The sequence below is a fragment of the Eurosta solidaginis genome, chromosome 5 (genome assembly GCF_040869045.1).
Source record: "Eurosta solidaginis isolate ZX-2024a chromosome 5, ASM4086904v1, whole genome shotgun sequence".
NCBI lineage: Eukaryota > Metazoa > Arthropoda > Insecta > Diptera > Tephritidae > Eurosta > Eurosta solidaginis.
In genome coordinates, this window is record NC_090323.1 from 27,164,809 (window position 1) to 27,182,234 (window position 17,426).

General features: G+C 35.8%; 2 protein-coding genes across 3 annotated transcripts in view; one reads left to right on the top strand and one right to left on the bottom strand.

The window, feature by feature from the left end:
• The first annotated feature begins 371 nt into the window (after window positions 1-371).
• LOC137252299 (trafficking protein particle complex subunit 12) lies at window positions 372-11,009 on the top strand. Of its 2 annotated transcripts, XM_067787800.1 has the most exons (6): window positions 372-603; window positions 669-943; window positions 1,013-1,351; window positions 1,625-1,870; window positions 7,563-7,738; window positions 7,967-11,009. In XM_067787800.1, the coding sequence occupies exons 1-6, from the start codon at window positions 486-488 to the stop codon at window positions 8,346-8,348; spliced, it is 1,536 nt and encodes a 511-aa protein (XP_067643901.1). In that variant the 5' UTR covers window positions 372-485; the 3' UTR covers window positions 8,349-11,009. The 2 variants fall into 2 exon arrangements, with proteins under 2 accessions (XP_067643901.1, XP_067643902.1); XM_067787801.1 differs by lacking the exon at window positions 1,625-1,870.
• Window positions 10,650-17,426, bottom strand: part of mib1 (mind bomb 1) — a 44,634-nt gene continuing 37,857 nt past the window's right edge. Inside the window, exon 9 of the mRNA XM_067787798.1 lies at window positions 10,650-14,709. Within this exon, the coding sequence (XP_067643899.1) occupies window positions 14,569-14,709 (141 nt within the window). The 3' untranslated portion in view covers window positions 10,650-14,568. The remainder of the gene's footprint in view (window positions 14,710-17,426) is intronic.

A 17,426-nucleotide genomic window follows, 5' to 3' on the forward strand; every position in this document is an offset into this window, starting at 1 on the left:
CTTTATCCAAGAACTGCTCGTTTTTTAAACCATTCTTTGCACCAAATTCTTTTTTTACGATCTTCTCTCTTTTTTTTACGCTTAATTGCCACAGCGAGCAATATTGCTGCAGCACAATTGTTGTCCATATTCATCGCTGTCTGAAAGAGAACTAATGTTCGGCCAAAAGATCGTATGGTGTATGGCCAAAGCTGCGAACAAGATTGCGGAATGTTCGCGGAAATGTTCGTGTCGTGTATTTGGCGCTTTAGCGGCACCAATAATCGATTGCATTGATTCTCATAAGGTTGGTCGAATCAGCTGTTAAAAGGTTACCGATACGGTTACCGATAAAGCACCAATGTCTCCAGCTTTAGTCGTCAGCTGTTCCTCTGACAAGAAAAAAGTTGTTTTCATCAAATTCTGTCGAATTTGTTTACAATTAAAATATAAAAAAAAATACTTATCACAACTTTAAATTATTAAAGAAAATCTAGTACAACGGCATGGATCCTAAAAACTCCGCACTAGCTGGTACAAGTTTAAGTCAATATTTTGCTGATGATCCGCCTAGCTTTTTTGACGAATTGGCTAATAAGACCATGCACAAGGATAATGCAAATGGTATTTATACGAAAAGCTACGCAATGTTTGATACAATTTAATATATTTTCTTTTATGCTTTGAAGCCCCTATTACCGCCGGTGCTACAACAACGCCTGTGCCACAGCCACGCGCACAACATAAGCCACAAACGGCTCCAAGCAACTTAACAGCAAATACATTTAGTGGAGCATTCGTAGCACCTGAGTATATAGAAAATCCTAACGATGGTGAGGATGATCTTAAAGTAAGCGATTACGTTCGTAATTTTTGGGAGCCAGCAACTACGGAGACTAGTGCTGGAATGAGCATGCGACTCCCCTTGCTTACAACACCAGGCATACAAACGCCCACTGATTTGGTAGATATAGGCCTCTTTACAACTAGTGAATGTTTTTTTCAATTTTGGTTTGCTTGTATATCCGTATAGCCTGATCTAGTAGGAGAAGCAGTGCTAAAGCATTTGGGTGAAGCCGATTTAGCGCAACGTAAAATACTTGGCGTAGACAATGTCACACAAGACGAACGTGGCCTGCGTACTTTAATCAGTGCTGGCTGTTATCGTTCTGCGGTTAATCTTACTGGACGTTTATTAACAATTTACGGTCAAGGATATGGTCGTGCAGGCCAACCCGCTAAACATTCACCACATTCGTTACAATTGTGGTTCACACGTTTGGCACTTTTAGCAAAATTGGGTGAATTTGAGTTACTACAAGCTGAAGCAGAGCCGTTCGAGCAGCTTAATCGCCCCGATGTTTACTATGAGGTAAGCCTCTTTTGGTATATCGAAGGCTGCTAGAAGAAGCATCCTATTATTAAATTCGTTGCAAAAATGCTCTATCTCAGCTCTAAATGTTTTAAATTTATATTAAAATAGCATCTCTTTTAAATAAAAAATACTTTAGATAAGATATTTTTCATCCTACCGCGGAGGTAGAACATAGATGAAGCATTTGTTGCAACAAAAAGCTGTTTTACTCAGCCGTCGAAAACTTCATTTGCATTTAATCCTAATACTTATTCGAATCTTTTTTTATAGTTTTATCCTGAAATGTATAATGGCAAAAGCGGTTCAATCGCTTGCTTCTCCTTTCGCTTACTGCTCGCTGAGCTACCCATTTATCTGGGTAATCCACATTTGGGATTAGATCGCTTGTCGGAACTTTTTGTGATATGTAATGAGATTAAAAAGTATTTTGCTGGACGGGAACCAAAAGATGCGGAACAGTTTTGGCGTCGAAGAGAAATACGCATACTACATTCCATTGTCAATTGCGCTTTAATCGTAAGGAAGAAACTTCGTTTACGTATACACCCGTTATTGATAGTTTAAGAGGGGTTTGGATTACTTGGTTGCTAGAAAGAGTTGGCAAAAACATTCACCTAAAGTTTAAGAGTTTGTTACGGGTATAAGCTTGTAACACTTTGCGATAACTAACTGGTGCTTCACAATGCCATCAAGTCCTGGGGCTGAATTCAGGAAGCATGAGTTTTGAAATGTGCACTTCTCATTCTTATAAATTAGATGAGCGTAAAATGTACATTTTAATATTCACACTTACTGAAACAACCACCTACTCCTAGTGATTTCCCAAAACGCTAAGGAGCCTCTTTTGTTACCGGTGCTTATCGACAATAACAATGCCTAGGGTTGAGTGTTTTATTCAATCAGTTTCTTTAATAATTTGGGAAAAATTTAAACAACGTGACATCAGGACGGACAAGGGCCCCAGCGGGTTAGGGGATCAGAATATACCCGCGGTAGGTATGCCTGTCACAAGAGTCGACTAAAATACCAGATTCAAGGGGCTGTCCTGTTTCACTAACAGACGAGGCTCTGGCGACCACAAGCTCCTCATGGAACTTTGGGGTGGGGAGGGGGGGATGGCCTGAAGGTTTAATGTGGCCACATAAATCGTTCCCGAGATCGTCGGGCTAGCACCTTAATGGTGCTGTGGTACCGGAGCGTACCGGATCATTATCCGGCAAAGGACCATCACATCGATAACACTCCCCAAAGCCTTCGGGGAGCAACCTTATCGCTACAACAACAACAACAACAGGACGGACAAGGCGACAACTTTTTCGATTATACCTTGTAAATCTCTTCAAAGCCTTTTCTCCCGGGAGTGGGATTCGAACCCGCACTCCTACGATAGTTGAAATGGTTAAAAACGCATTCAGCTACGTCATGCCTTAGTTGTTGTAAAATTTTTCGCAATTGCCTTCTTTTGCATATTTTAATCTTCTACGCATCACATACTTCGTATGTCATTATGTGTTGAAGTTATGCATGTTTGTAAGGCGGTTTATGATGTCACGTTTAAATTTTTCCCAAATTATTAAATAAATTATAAAAAAATTAAAAATTGCTTGAAATAAATGTTTTCATACATTTAAAGCAATACGGGCAATCCCCTATTAACTCATACAAATTAATCAGTTTCTTCAACCCTTCTGTAATTTCAGATTTGTGTTGAATACCCAGAAACCTGGGCATCCCAACAGACATCTGATTGATGAGCCAACACCGCCCAGTGGCTTAAGAAGTCATCTCCGTAAGCATTATGAGGAAAAACGGCACCTGAGAACTCAGCACTGCTTCAACAACAAAGCCGTATGAAGGTAAAAAAACACAAGCAGGTCCTCAGTGAACTCCACAAAAAGGCGCCGGACCTTTATGCCAGGAATTGCCCGGTGAATCTAGTACTCAAAGAACAGTACCCAAAACTTGCGGAAGAGGAACGCACACACCCCAGGGAAACGCGAATCACTCTAGCTCAACTTCGATCTGGATACTGTAACAGGTTAAACTCTTACCTATCCAGAATCAACCCCGACATACAAAATGTATGCCCTGCTTGTAATGTGTCCCCACATGACACCAACCATCTCTTTAGTTGTAATGTGGAAACAACGCCTCTAACACCCCTCACATTATGGTCCACCCCTGTTGAAACAGCAAGTTTCCTTGGACTCCCGTTATAGGATATTGATGACAATTTGTGATCGGTCGCACCTATTGGATGGGGCGAATCACTGCTACAACAACAACAACAAGTGTTTTATTCATTTACTTTATAAGGACTAACTAGCAATATGGTGGAATTGTTACACCTCCTTTCTTCTCTTTGTCAGAATAGCGAAAAAGTTTTGGAGAGAACCTTACTCCATAATTTCAAGGACCATTAATATTTGACATTCCGGGCCGCGGTATGATACGTTACTTATACAACATAGTTTATAATTGTCCAGATAATTCTACATTGCAATTGCCTACTCAGTCACAGGATCATTTTGGTAAAACTCACTAATAGATTCTTTCATATTGTGAAGCGCTCAGTAAATCAAACTCTTCCAAAAAACTGAAATTTTTTTTTGGTTGAGCTCAAGGCCGGGTTTTCTTAAATAAAACACTTGGATGTGTATTTTATTTTGTTTTTGTTTTTCAATATTTCAGAAACATGTCCTAGTAACCATCGCCGTTTGTAAACTTACAATTTTTCTCTAATATCAATTATAAAAACCATTGTATAAAGCAATATGAGCAAAGCTCGCTAATTAAATACATATGATCATATTTCGACTTCAGTCTGGAGTCATCCTCAGGACTGGAAATAAAATATAAAACATAATTATTAAAACCAAAAAAAGGCATCTACAAACATTCATTACTTACATCTTAAGCTATGCTTTGAAGACTAAAAAAGCTCTGCCATAGTTATATGTAACAAGCATACAATTGGTATAGACAGAAAAAGTAAACAAACAAAAGAACAGTATCCGTAAAGAAAATTCATAAAAAACAACCATACGTAAGACAGCAAACAGATGATCATCTCAACATGTCATAGTTGTTGTCCCGCCGACGAACATACATATGTACATACATATATGTAAATAATTCGATCAGTATTGTTTTTTGTGCCTAAGTAACAGGTATGCCGTCGGCCGTGTCTGATTTGAAATTCATTTTACTGTCATTAGGGGTGTCCAAATATGTACCATTTCTAATATAAATCGTTTGTTATAGTTTTTCTCTTTTTCTAAGATGATTACATTATCGAAGTCAGGATAGTGTCCGGTATCCTTACAGTAGGATGATAACGCCGTTTTGTTGTCCGAAAAATTATTCCTTAATTTTATATTTGATTTGTGTGAAGATATCCTTGTCCCGAGTTTTGATTTTGTAGTGCCCACATATACCTTCTGGCATACGTGGGACCCGTCGCCATTACAAGGAATCTTGTATACCACATCGGACTGATCGTGTATGGGTATCTTATCTTTCATGTTACTGAAAATATTTCGCAGAGCATTGCCATATGTAAAGGCTAGTCCCATGTTTTCTTTATCATACATATTAGAATATTTTATTCTTTCGGACAATCCTGCGACTTACGTGGCCGATTTATATATTTTATCATTTGAAGATCTTTCGGTATTTTTATCATCATAATCAAAAATCAGTTTCATTATTAATTTCACGGGAAAATCGTTATCCTCGAGTATATTTTCGATAATCTTCTTATTCTCAGGGTGGTAAATTTTATCGCTTATGGAAAGAACCCGTTTTACAAAATTATTGGTAGTATTTATTATTATCTCTTTTCATGGTTTGAGTTGAAGTTTATAAGGCTCCCAGATGCGGTTGGCTTTCTGTACCAATTTATCTTCAATTTCTTGTTCCTCTTAATTATGAGTGTATCTAGAAATGGTATCTGTCCATCTTTCTCTATCTCTATCGTGAACTTTATAGATTTGTAATAGCTATTGAGAAGATTAAGCAACACATCTGCGTGTTCTGTCTTGATAATAGCGAATATGTCATCCACATATTTCGTGAGTAATCGTAGTTTTGTTTATCGAGTCCTTCACAAACCTTGCTAACAGATCCTCCATTACAATGTCCTACGATAGGTCACGCAGGTGATCCCATCGACATCCCTGAACGTTGCTCATATATTTTTTCATTGCACTTAAAGCACCTGTTATCTTTTATGCAGAACTTGACCACTGTCATGAAAAGTTCTTTGGTCATGGAGGTGTGTTCCTTAATCTTGTTCCACTTAGACTATAACATCGAGAGCCAAATCTACGGGGATACTCGGGAATAACGAAACAACATCAAACGACACTAAACTCTCATCGTCATAAACATATTTAAATTTTATTTTGTTCTTAACATCTATCGCGTTTTGAACATTATACTTCGATTATATAGTGAATTTTTTTAAAACAACAACAAACTGACATAAATTGTAGGACGGAGAATTGACAGAAGAACAAATGGGCCGGAGAGGAATGCCGCTCTTGTGGATTTTGGGCAGACCATATATACGGGGAGCATTGGACGTTTTATATTTGAGACGAAATTTTTCTTTTAACACGTTGGCTGTCACGTCGCACGTTTTCATGCGACACCCAGATGTTACCATGAAGCCACGTCGCACATCTTCGTGAGACACCTAAGTGTTACCCTAAGGCCACGTCGCACATTTTCGTACATTTTAATATGGAATTTGGATTATCTGGCCTGTGGTGAACAGTTTGTTGTATTTCCCATGGCCGCTGTGTATTTTTAATGGTATTTCTTTGGGTAATAGAAAAGTTGGAAATAAATTTTTTTTTTATAAAATGCTTTCCTTTTGTTATGGGTTCTGGAGACATGAAGTCCAACAAAGCATTTGAAATCTCCTGCCGAAACTTGATTTGTTTGTAGCCTTTTTATATATTATAAAGGCATTTACGACAGACATTCCAAGTAACAGTTCAAACGCCACTTTGCGGTACAACTTAACACCTCTTCGGAGAGTGGTGGCGTAGGAGGTAATTTGATCGGATATATCAACACCTAATTTGGCTTTATTGTAATCAATAACAGCAAGGGGTTTTTCAATAGCTCGTTGCCTTAGCTTCCTGGTGGATCGTGGATTGTTGGCACTGGTGGATGGTTCATTACTGTCTACATTTGGATGGCTCGGCGTGGCTACCATTACAGGGGGGTGTTTCGTCGAAAGAATCCTAACATTTCTGGTGTCCTTCCAATTTAACACATCCACTCCATTTTCCTCCTCACGGGCTACCATCTCGCCTCTTTTCATATTAGCTTTCATAACTTCAGCCGGACAATTCTTTTTGTTGGCCCAAAAGGGTGTCTATTTTTATTTATTGTTATTATTTTTGTTTCTTAGTGCCTAAAAATAAGTTTTGACTACTCGCGACTTTATTTTGGTCCCTAATTTTGCAGTTATAACGGTTTTTTTGTGTCGCACATTTTCGTGCGATGTGGCCCCACAACATGTTTTATGTTCTCCCAGCCCATGTCGCACGTAAATGTGCGACACAAAAAACCGTTATAACTGTAAAATTAGGGACCACAATAAAGTCGCGAGTAGTCAAAACTTATTTTTAGGTACTAAGAAACAAAAAAGAACAAAAATAAGTTGTTGGCCTCAGGTGACCAAAATTGTTAAATGACATTGCCACTGAAGGATCAAAATTCGAAAAAGGCTTTGGCAGCCAACGTGTTAAGTCAATAACTTTATTGTTGTACATTTTCTCTACTATTTCATTATTCTTTTCTTGCAGTCTATTAGTGGGGTCTCGCTTCAACACTCTGTAAGTAGTTATATCATTAACTATACTCTGCATCTTTTGGTCGTACTCTGATTTGTCCATTAGTACCGTGGCATTACCCTTGTCTGCATTTAATACTAAAAGTTGCTTGTGTTCTTTCAAAAACTGTTTAGTGGAACGAAGTGTGTCTCGTGCAAACTTGTCTCTTACTGAAGTTGTCTTTTTGCACAACTCTTTCAAGGATTTCCATGACTTTGGCGACGAACATTTCTTCTACCTGTTAAATACTTTATTTTGAACCAAAGTCGTTAAGAAGTTATACATTATATGTTGAAACCAAACCCGCTACCAGCTCTTTTGCCAGTATAGACTAAAATTTTCTCATTTATTTATTCAAGATGAAGAAATTCAATTTAATTGACGACATCATACGTGGTATGATACTTGAAAGCAGTGATGTAAGCAAGGAAGAACGTCGTGCTTTGTATTCCGCTTGGGGTCGCATTTATTTACAAATTGGTGATATTTTTGGAGCTGAGCAAAAATTTGCAGAAGCTCGTCGTATGCGTGAGATGTAGGTAAAATGTAGATAACGGCCGAGCAAAGATTTTAAAAGCCGTGCCTAACTTAACATATTCAAAACATTGAAATATTATTCTAAATTTTTATAAAGAAAAAACTAAGCGACTAATGTTTGGATAACTTTTCGTACGAATGTTGAAAAAAAAGTCGAAGTTCGATCGTTGTCTACTATTTTCGCGAAACAAAAAGAAACTATTTACAAAATTATCTTTTTTTGCAGAAATTCTACACCAGATTTACGTGACTTGGTAGACAAAGGTCTAATTACTGTAGCGGAAAATGATTTTCGTGGCGCTTATGCTATTTTTCAAAAAGCTTTACATTTGGAATCGGGAAATACAATGATTCTTAACAATATGGGCGTGTGCTTACTCTATGAAGGAAAATTAAAAGATGCTATTAAATTATTCGAGCATGCTATCAATTTGAATCCACAGAAATCGCTAAATGAGAGCTTATTAGTTAATTTGTCAACACTTTACGAACTGGAATCAAATATTTCGAAACACAAAAAGTTGAATTTGCTACGTTTGGTCAACAAATATAAACCTGATTTGAATATAAGCTTGGAAATTTGTTTAAAACTACAATCGACTAATTGATATGATGCATTCAGTAATGAAATTGATATGTTTTTATAAATAACAAAAAAAAAAAAAATGTGTTGTACCACGTGAAAAAAGTATTTCGTTTAAAGTATTTTGTTTTTGTGTGTAAAACAAAAATGTCCCTCCAATAACACGGTACAACATCCGGCTAGGTATTGGACCAAACCCACTTTTTTGTAGACATTGGAGCTTAAGTAGACAAAGTATTATCTCCGTTTTTCGAAGTTAGCCTCCAAAAAATAGATATCGGCTTTCGAAGTTCGAAATTCTACATTTCTACATTTTATTTTTTTTGCTAACGCGTTCAGCAAATTAAAAAAGTAAAAATGTGGTTGTGGTCCGCCTTTTCTTTTATTTGAATGGCTGAATTCTTTTTTTGAAAAATTACAGTACACGCAGTTCCAGTGGAGAGTATGTGTAAACATGAAAGTAGTAGCCACTATCATGGGACTATCTGAATTTTCACCTCGTAAAACAGCTGTTATACTAAATTTCTCAAAAAAAAGAATTCAACCCTTGAAATAAGGATAAAGAGCGGACCATGATCACATTTTTACTTTTTTAATTTGCTGTACGCGTTAACAAAAAATAAAATAAAATTTCGAAAGCCGATATCTATTTTTTGGAGGCTAACTTCGAAAAACGGAGATAGTACTTTGTCTACTTAAGCCTCAATCTCTACAAAAAAGTGGGTTTGGTCCAATACCCAGAAAAAAATTTGATTTTGTCGCATAGTGTAATTAGTTGTTATGTAATTTGCATTGCATATTCAAATTTGTTAAATTTTAAGAAAAAACAAGTAGAGGTGTCTAAGTTCGGGTGTAATCGAACATTATATACTCAGCGTAAGCTTCAATTGCACATTTCATTTCAGATAAATTACTTTTCTACATAACACGTGGCACCGCCCGTTTAAAAAAAATGTCTCCACATTTCCTCTTACAATAAAACTTGATAAGTGAAATATCATTGATTCAAAACTATTTTTTGCTAAGTTATAGCTTACTATTCTAGTCTACGACCCTTTTAAATTTGTTTTATATCTAAGTTGCCGTGGTCTTTAACCGATCTCGTCCATTTTTCCTAGAAATATTTCCTGCTACAGGGAAAATTTGTGTACCCAATTTTATTACGATCCGTTAATTTTTCATCGAGTTATGGCTCCCGAAACAGAAAATTGCTTAGTCATAAAAGGGGCGGTGCCACGCCCATTTTTTTGAAGTTTTTCCTATTTATTGTTATAAATCCACTTGGGAATTGAAATACCATTGATATAAAGCTCTTTTTTGCAAAGATATAGCTTATTTTATTCGTCCACGACCCTTTTAAAAATCTTTTATATAAAAGTGGGCGTGGTCCTTAACCGATTCCGTTAATTTTTCTTCAAAGCATTCCTCATAGTAAAGACAACCTCTGTCGAATTTTGTTACGATTTTTGATTTATGATTAATATTTGTAAAATTGATTTTATCACAAGTGGGCGGCACCACGCCCATTTTAAAAATTGTTTCCAAATTTTTATCAAGTCTCAATATGAGTCCACATGTCAAATTTCAACATTCTAGGTGTGTTATTTACTAAATTATCAGGTTTTTTGTGTTTTCCAAAATTTTATATATATATAAAGTGGGCGTGCTTATCATCCGATTTCGCTCATTTTCAATACAAATCTATTCTGGGTCCAGATAAGCTAGTGTACCAAATTTGGTGAAGATATCTTAATATTCACTCAAGTTATCGTGCTAACGGACGGACAGACGGACATGGCTTAATCAAATTTTTTTTCGATACTGATAATTTTGCTATATGGAAGTCTGTATCTATCTCGATTCCTTTATAACTGTACAACTAACCGCTATTCAATAAAAGTTAATACACTGTGTGTGCACAGCACGCAGAGTATAAATATATGTATTATATATTTATTTATTGTGTAAAAAAAGTTCTTTACAAAAACTAGTATGCCTGTATAGTTAAAGATCGCAACATAGCATAGTAGAGAATTATTGAAGAGGTAATAAAGCACCTCATTAAGGACGCTATTATACTTCGTGCTATGTAGTATACCCAACCTCAAGCATTGGCCACGCTGCGTGACTCAAGGGATAGTGTAGCACAACCCTTTCAAGGGTTTGCCAAACCAATTGTCATGCTCACCCACACATGGTATATCCTGTTTTCTTAGCAGGCGAGGCTCTGGCGACTACAAGTTGCTTAAGGAACTAGGGAGTGGAAGGCGGTTTGTTCTTGAAGGTTCAATGTGGTCATATTAAATCGTTCCTGAGGTGGGTGGGCTTTTTATCCTCTCTGTTCTTAATAAGTCTTCTAAGCTTCTACAGATTTTTTCGCAAATTTTCTCGTTTCCATTCTTAGCGAATATTTTAGGGATAAACAAAAATATAATTTGACTTACCAATTTTTTCATGCTTCTCACGTATGGGTGGCCATGTAAAAATTCAAAATATACAAACCTTAAATTTAACCACAATTTCATTTTTATTAATAACTTTATTAACTACATCAGTAAATGCGTATATGTATTTAATTTAATATAATCAAGTTAACTTAAAAAGTGTATGAAAATGGAATAAGAATACAAATATTTTATGAAATTGTGAAAGAAAAAATTGGTAAAATAAATATGCAAACAGCTTAGACGCAGTTTTTCTTTCATCTTCTTTTTGAGTAGGAAAACAGATCGAAAACTTTAAAAATATATATGTAACTATACTTAAAATGCTAACAGCGGAAAAGGGAATGATTCGTTTAAAACAAAAAATACTTTTTAAATATTTTTTTTTTTTGAATGCAAAGCATTTATTATAATTTTTTTTGTAAGGATCACTAATTTAAGCAATCTAATATGCAGGAAGCAAAGTAAAAAATACTAAAGCAACTTATATTATTATTACTAAGTTGAAAGCTACAAGCAATAATTAAGCATATAATTATGTATATGTGATCTGGAATCGTGAAAGGATCCTATTGTGCGAAAATAACGTTGTTCACTTTTTGAGTGATTCTTATAGGAAATTTAACGCTCTTTTCAATGGAACAAACCGCAGTTGTCTATCTTTTCTTTTTTCACAAATTGCATTTAAAGCCAAATCGGACCACAAATACGATTTTTTGAAATATTTCGATCCATGCACCAGCTATCGGATAGTTTTTTCTTATCAACTTCGCTGTCCAATGAGTCATATGTGACTCACATGAGCGTACTGAAATAAGTTCACGAGTCACATGTGACTCATTTCTTTATACAACTTAAAGACGCTTTCTTGGTATGAACATGTCGTTATATATTTGGGAATTCTATGAGGGCGTATATCAAAAGACGTAAGCTTTAGGAAAATGAAAGAAAATTTCGAAATTTTTTTTCGGATACCTTTTTCTCATTTTCTTCAATTTTTGTATATACTTCTAACTTCAATTAAACAAAAAAAGCACACTAATGCACGCTTTTGACATTTATATACAATTTACCGTTATTGTGATTCGAAAACTTAAATTATTTCTTATGGTCGGTCCTATATGTTCACATGTGACTCATTGAACGTGGTAAACAATATTGTTTTTTGCTACGTTCAGGAGTGACATTTACTTACAAAATAAAATAGCCAAAATAAGGTAAATATATGTGAAATTATTTATAAAAATAATATCTTATAATATACTAGTAGACCCGGCAGACGTTGTTCTGCCCTAAATTTGGTCTATCTGCATACATTTTAATATGCTTTTTCCGTCTAACTCTGCCCTCGCCACTCTACACTTTTTCCTAATCTTTGTATTCACTCCTCCCTCCGTCTTTTTCGCTTCATCTATCTCCATCTTCGTCTCATGCCATCTCTTTCTCACTCTTCTTCTCCTTCTCTCTTTTCTCTTCTCTCAAGTTTTTCTCATTCTTCTTCCAGTCCTATTCCGAGTCTCAGTCCCAGTCCCACTCCGAGTCGCAGTGTCAGGCCCACTCCTAGTCCTAATCCAAGTCCCAGCCGTCTCTGGTCTACTTTCCGGAAAAAAGCATCGTAAATACTAATATAGGCAAATTTATATACCAAATATCAGGCAAATCGAATAGGACGTATGTAAATAGGTATGCGGGTATTATTAATTCATATCTTTATATCGGCTTCGCATGCATATTTATCAGTTTTGCCAGGTTGATGCGAATAAATCGATTATCACAATGAAAATTACTTGAAAGCTCTCAGCAACAGCTTTCATTTGATATCCATAATACACACACATTCTAGGGGTATCTGGGTCCATGTTTTGGCCTATATCTCGCGACCCTAGTCACCCAGCGCTGTAAAACTTACTCTGTACTAAAGCATACATCAACATCTTCAATTTGATACCCATAATGTAAAAACACATTCTAGGTGTATCCGGGTCCATCTTTTGGCCTATATCTCGAGACCCTATTCACCCAGCGGCATAAAACTTACTCTGTACTAAAGCACACATCAACAGCTTCAATTTGATACCCATAATGTAAAAAACATTCTAGGTGTATCCGGGTCCATGTTTTGGCCTATATCTCGAGACCCTATTCACCCAGCGGCATAAAACTTACCCTGTACTAAAGCACTCATCAGCAGCTTCAATTTGAGACCCATACTGTAAAAGCACTATCTAGGCGTTCACGGGCCCACGTTTTCGTCTATATCTCGAGACCCTAGTCACCCAGGGGTATGAAAATTACCCTATACTAAAGGACTCGTCAACAGCTTTCATTTGATATCCATATCCTATAAACACATTCTAGTCGTACCCGGGTCCACATTTTGGCCTATATCTCGAGACCCTAGTCACCCAGGGGTATGGAAATTACCCTCTACTAAGCACTCATCAACAGCTTTCATTTGATATCCATATTCTATAAACACATTCTAGGCGTACCAGGATCCACGTTTTGGCCTATATCTCGAGACCCTGTGCGTCGATCCAGAATTTTCTTTGCTATAAACCTCACGAAGGCTGAGACCTTTCCAACGAATGCAAAACCGTGGTAATCGGTTGGTGCGTTCTGGAGTTATAGCATCAGGAAGGAAAACCCGACTTATTTTTTTCAAATTTTGAATTTTTTCTAAAAAAAAATTATAACTCAAGAATGGCTAAACCGATTTGGGATTTCAAAATCAACTAACCATCAGCTCTCCTTCCTGTATCTTTCCTAAAAATTTCATGGCAATCTTTCTATCCGTTCTCGAGTTATGGAGTGACAATCAAAATGTACACTTCTTTTTATATATATAGATATTCATATTATTCAATTAAGCAATACAAAAAAATAATGGGCGTGGGGCATTCTCAAAGCGCTTTGTATGGGGACAGGAAAGTTGTTATTATTGCATTGTCATCGGGTTCTGGACTATGTTCCAAGTTTCAAGCTTGTAGCTTATCGGGAAGTTACTTAAATTTTAATTACAAAATTCGTTCACAACGGCCGGCCGCTACACCGAGTCAAGCTAAACAAAAACTTTAAACGCGTTTTTCACGAAAACTTGTTTTCGCAGAATAGGGTCGTTTCATGATTCCAGTTCACATATATAGTTTCTTGTTTCTATTTGTAAAATGTGATTTTTATTAGTTAGACGACAAACTTGATCAATGACGATAGCTGTGTGAAGGATCGCCACATCATGGTTGCCCATTCGTAAAATCCAGCGCTCAACAAACTGTGCTATAAATTCTTTAGTGCCTGTTTTGGAACTGCCAGCCATGTTGGAACGATACTTCTATCTGCAGTCGATATGCATTTAAATTCAAAAAATTTCATTATTTATGTATGTAATATGCAATTTTCATTTGTATTAACAATTACATATTTGAGAGTGATAAACATGGCAGATTTGAAATATACATTAGTAAATTGTATACATTTGATGTTAGTAAAATGGGTTATAACTAGTGTATAACGTATTAGGTCGGCGCCAAGATTTAAAGTTTTAATTGCAAGTGATTGCGAATTGCACATATATAGTATAATCAGTATATCGTATATGAAATGCAAAAATTGTTTTATATATGTCAACATATGTGATCCGGCCTATGAAAAGGTGGCTTATTACTCAAAAAAGAAATTGCGAGAAACAGCCGTTAACAGCTGTTTTTTTTTTGTTTTTTGAGTCATAAGCAACCTTTTCATTGGCCGGGTCACATATATTATTTGAAATACACATAAATTGTTTTGTGCTGATCACACTATTTAAAATAGTAAAATACGTTTCTCTACAGTTTTGCGACATATTGGACAACCATCTATTTGATCACCACACATTTGACATGTGCCATGGCCGCAAAGAAATACCATATTTTTGATGCGATCAAAACAAACTGGACACATTGTCTGAAAAGAATGAAAGTTTAATTAAATATTGCATGTTTTTGTAATTCAAATTAATGGGGGTGGGAATTTATGAACATGGCATTCTTTCAAACATTTTCTTGTCAAAATTGTATTGAAATATTTATTTTTTTAGTACAAAACAAAACCCAAGCGATAACTTCAGTCGATTTGTAGACGTAATCTACTAGGCTTGCAGCGCCAGATCGAAATTATTACGGACTCATAGATAATTGGTCATGTTTGAAGCAAATTCGTGTTCAGGTTACGACGGGGTTACAAAAGTATACCAAACAAGTAAAGGTGTCTAAGTTCGCGTGTAACCGAACATTATATACTCAGCGTGAACTTTAATTGTACATTTCATTTCAGATAAATTACTTTTCTACATAACACGTGGCACCGCCCGTGTAAAAAAAAAATGTATCCCCATTTCCTCTAGCAATAAAACTTGATAAGTGAAATATCATTGATTCAAAGCTATTTTTTGCTAAGTTATAGCTTATCATTCTGGTCTACGACCCTTTTAACCGTCCCGTTCATAAATAAATTTTCTTCTTAGTTCGCATGGCTGGGTAGCCGGGTACCACAAGGCAGTTCTTAGAGTACTTATGCAGCACTTATGGAAACCCAATTTGAATTAGTCATATTAAAAATAAATGTCCTGAGTGTTAAGATTTAAAAACTTAAAACCCTTTTCATGTTATTTATTAATTTAAAAAGTAATCACTTATTATTTACGTGAGAACTACTAGTGGTACCTGGGTATCCCAGCCATGAGAACTAGTATTAAAAACTTATTTATTAAAACAATCATCTTAATGAAATTATATTTAAAAAAATTTTATCTCATTTTTGTAGAAAACTTATTCCCATGGGATGTCACCAAATTTTTACTAGAAATATTTTCTGCAAATTGTGTACACAATTTCATTACGATATGTTAATTTTTCTTCGAGTTATGGCTCCCGAAACATAGAAAGTTGCTTAGTCATAAAAGGGGCGGTGCCAAACCCACTTAAAAAAATTTTAGTGTTCTATTGATACAAAGCTCTTTTTCGCTAAGATATAGCTTATTATTTTCGTCTACGACCCTTTTAAACATCTTTTATATAAAAGTGGGCGTGGTCTTTAACCGATCTCGGCCATTTTTTCTAGAAATATTTCCTGCTATAGGGAAAATCTGTGTACCCAACTTTATTACGTTCCATTAATTTTTCTTCGAGTTATGGCTCCCGAAACATAGAAAATTGTTTAGCAATAAAAGGGGCGGTACCACGCCCATTTTTTTAAATTTGAAGTTTTTCCTATTTACTGTTATAAATCCACAAATGAAATACCATTGATATAAAGCTCTTTTTCGCAGAGATATAGCTTATTTTATTCGTCCACGACCCTTTTAAAAATCTTTTATATAAAAGTGGGCGTGGTCCTTAACCGATTTCGTTAATTTTTCTTCAAAGCATTCCTTATAGTAAAGGCAACCTCTCTCCGAATTTTGTTACGATAGGTTTAACGATTTTTGATTTATGATTAATAATATTTGTAAAATTGATTTTATCACAAGTGGGCGGTGCCATGCCCATTAAAATTTTTTTTTTCAAATTTTTATCAAGAGTCAATATCAGTCCACGCCTGTGTGCAAAGCACACTGAGTATAAAAACGATGGTGTCAAATTAATCTCCAAATCCGCGAAAATCTTAGAATGATCCGGAAATATTCCTGAAACTATCCCTAAAGCATTCCTAAAACGGAAAGGATCCGGAAATTATACTAAAATAGTCCCAAAACTATTTCGAAACAGTCCTGTAATTATCGCACAAGCCTGAAATACCGCCCATATGGTATCAAAACAATTCGGAACTTATCCCGAGTTGGTCTGGAAATTACACAGAAATAGTTCAAAACGGACACGAAAACAACACCGAACTATGAAGTGGTCCCAAAATAAAAACGAAAGCAATGCTGAAATTATTCCGATATAGTTTCAAAGTCGTCCCGAAATGAATACTATACGAAAGAAAATTACGTAATAGGTCGTACATGTTAAATGGGATTATAATATACGATAGCAAACCAATCTCGATTTATTTTGAATGAGTTGATATTTTAAGTACCAAAAGTACGTTGGAACATATTTTCAAGTCGTAATAGATACAAAAAAGAAAAATTGGTTGTAAAAATACCAAAACATAATCAATTCAGCGATTACGTTCAATTAGTCGTTCATGTGTATGTTGTTGTTGTAGCGAAGAGGATATTCTCCGAAAGCCTTGGGGAGTGTTATCGATGTTGATGGCCCTTTGCCCGATGCAGATCCGGCATGTTCCGATAACAAGCACCACTGAGGGGAGTATTCTCACCTCATTATGGAGATGGTGTTCTGGGGACATAAGAAGACAACCCGTGGGGTTTTTGAGGACGGTATATTGGCAGGCCTGTAGCTTCTTCCAGTGAGTAAGTCTTGTACGCGATACTTTTGACTGCTCGTCAGTTAGTAATAGCTTACAAAGTGCAGATACGTTACAGCTTTCCATCAATATCAAAGCCGAACTATTTGTTTTCTTGGGGGTATACAGACTTCAGTCTGTACCTATATCGTTATTCCTTGAAGAATATTCCTCTTTAGTGGTAAATGCGAAATCGGTTAATTTTTTTTATTCTTGGTGACATCAATTTGGATATTTTGCATCGTTCCAGTATTACCGACAAATATTTG

Bases quoted from the DNA above. Each gene is read 5' to 3' on its own strand.
- LOC137252299 (XM_067787800.1), top strand. From the start codon at position 486: ATGGATCCTAAAAACTCCGCACTAGCTGGTACAAGTTTAAGTCAATAT. The intron at 604-668 runs GTATTTATACGA...TATGCTTTGAAG, and splicing joins GCACAAGGATAATGCAAATG to CCCCTATTACCGCCGGTGCT. The intron at 1,871-7,562 runs GTAAGGAAGAAA...TATTTATTCAAG, and splicing joins TTGTCAATTGCGCTTTAATC to ATGAAGAAATTCAATTTAAT.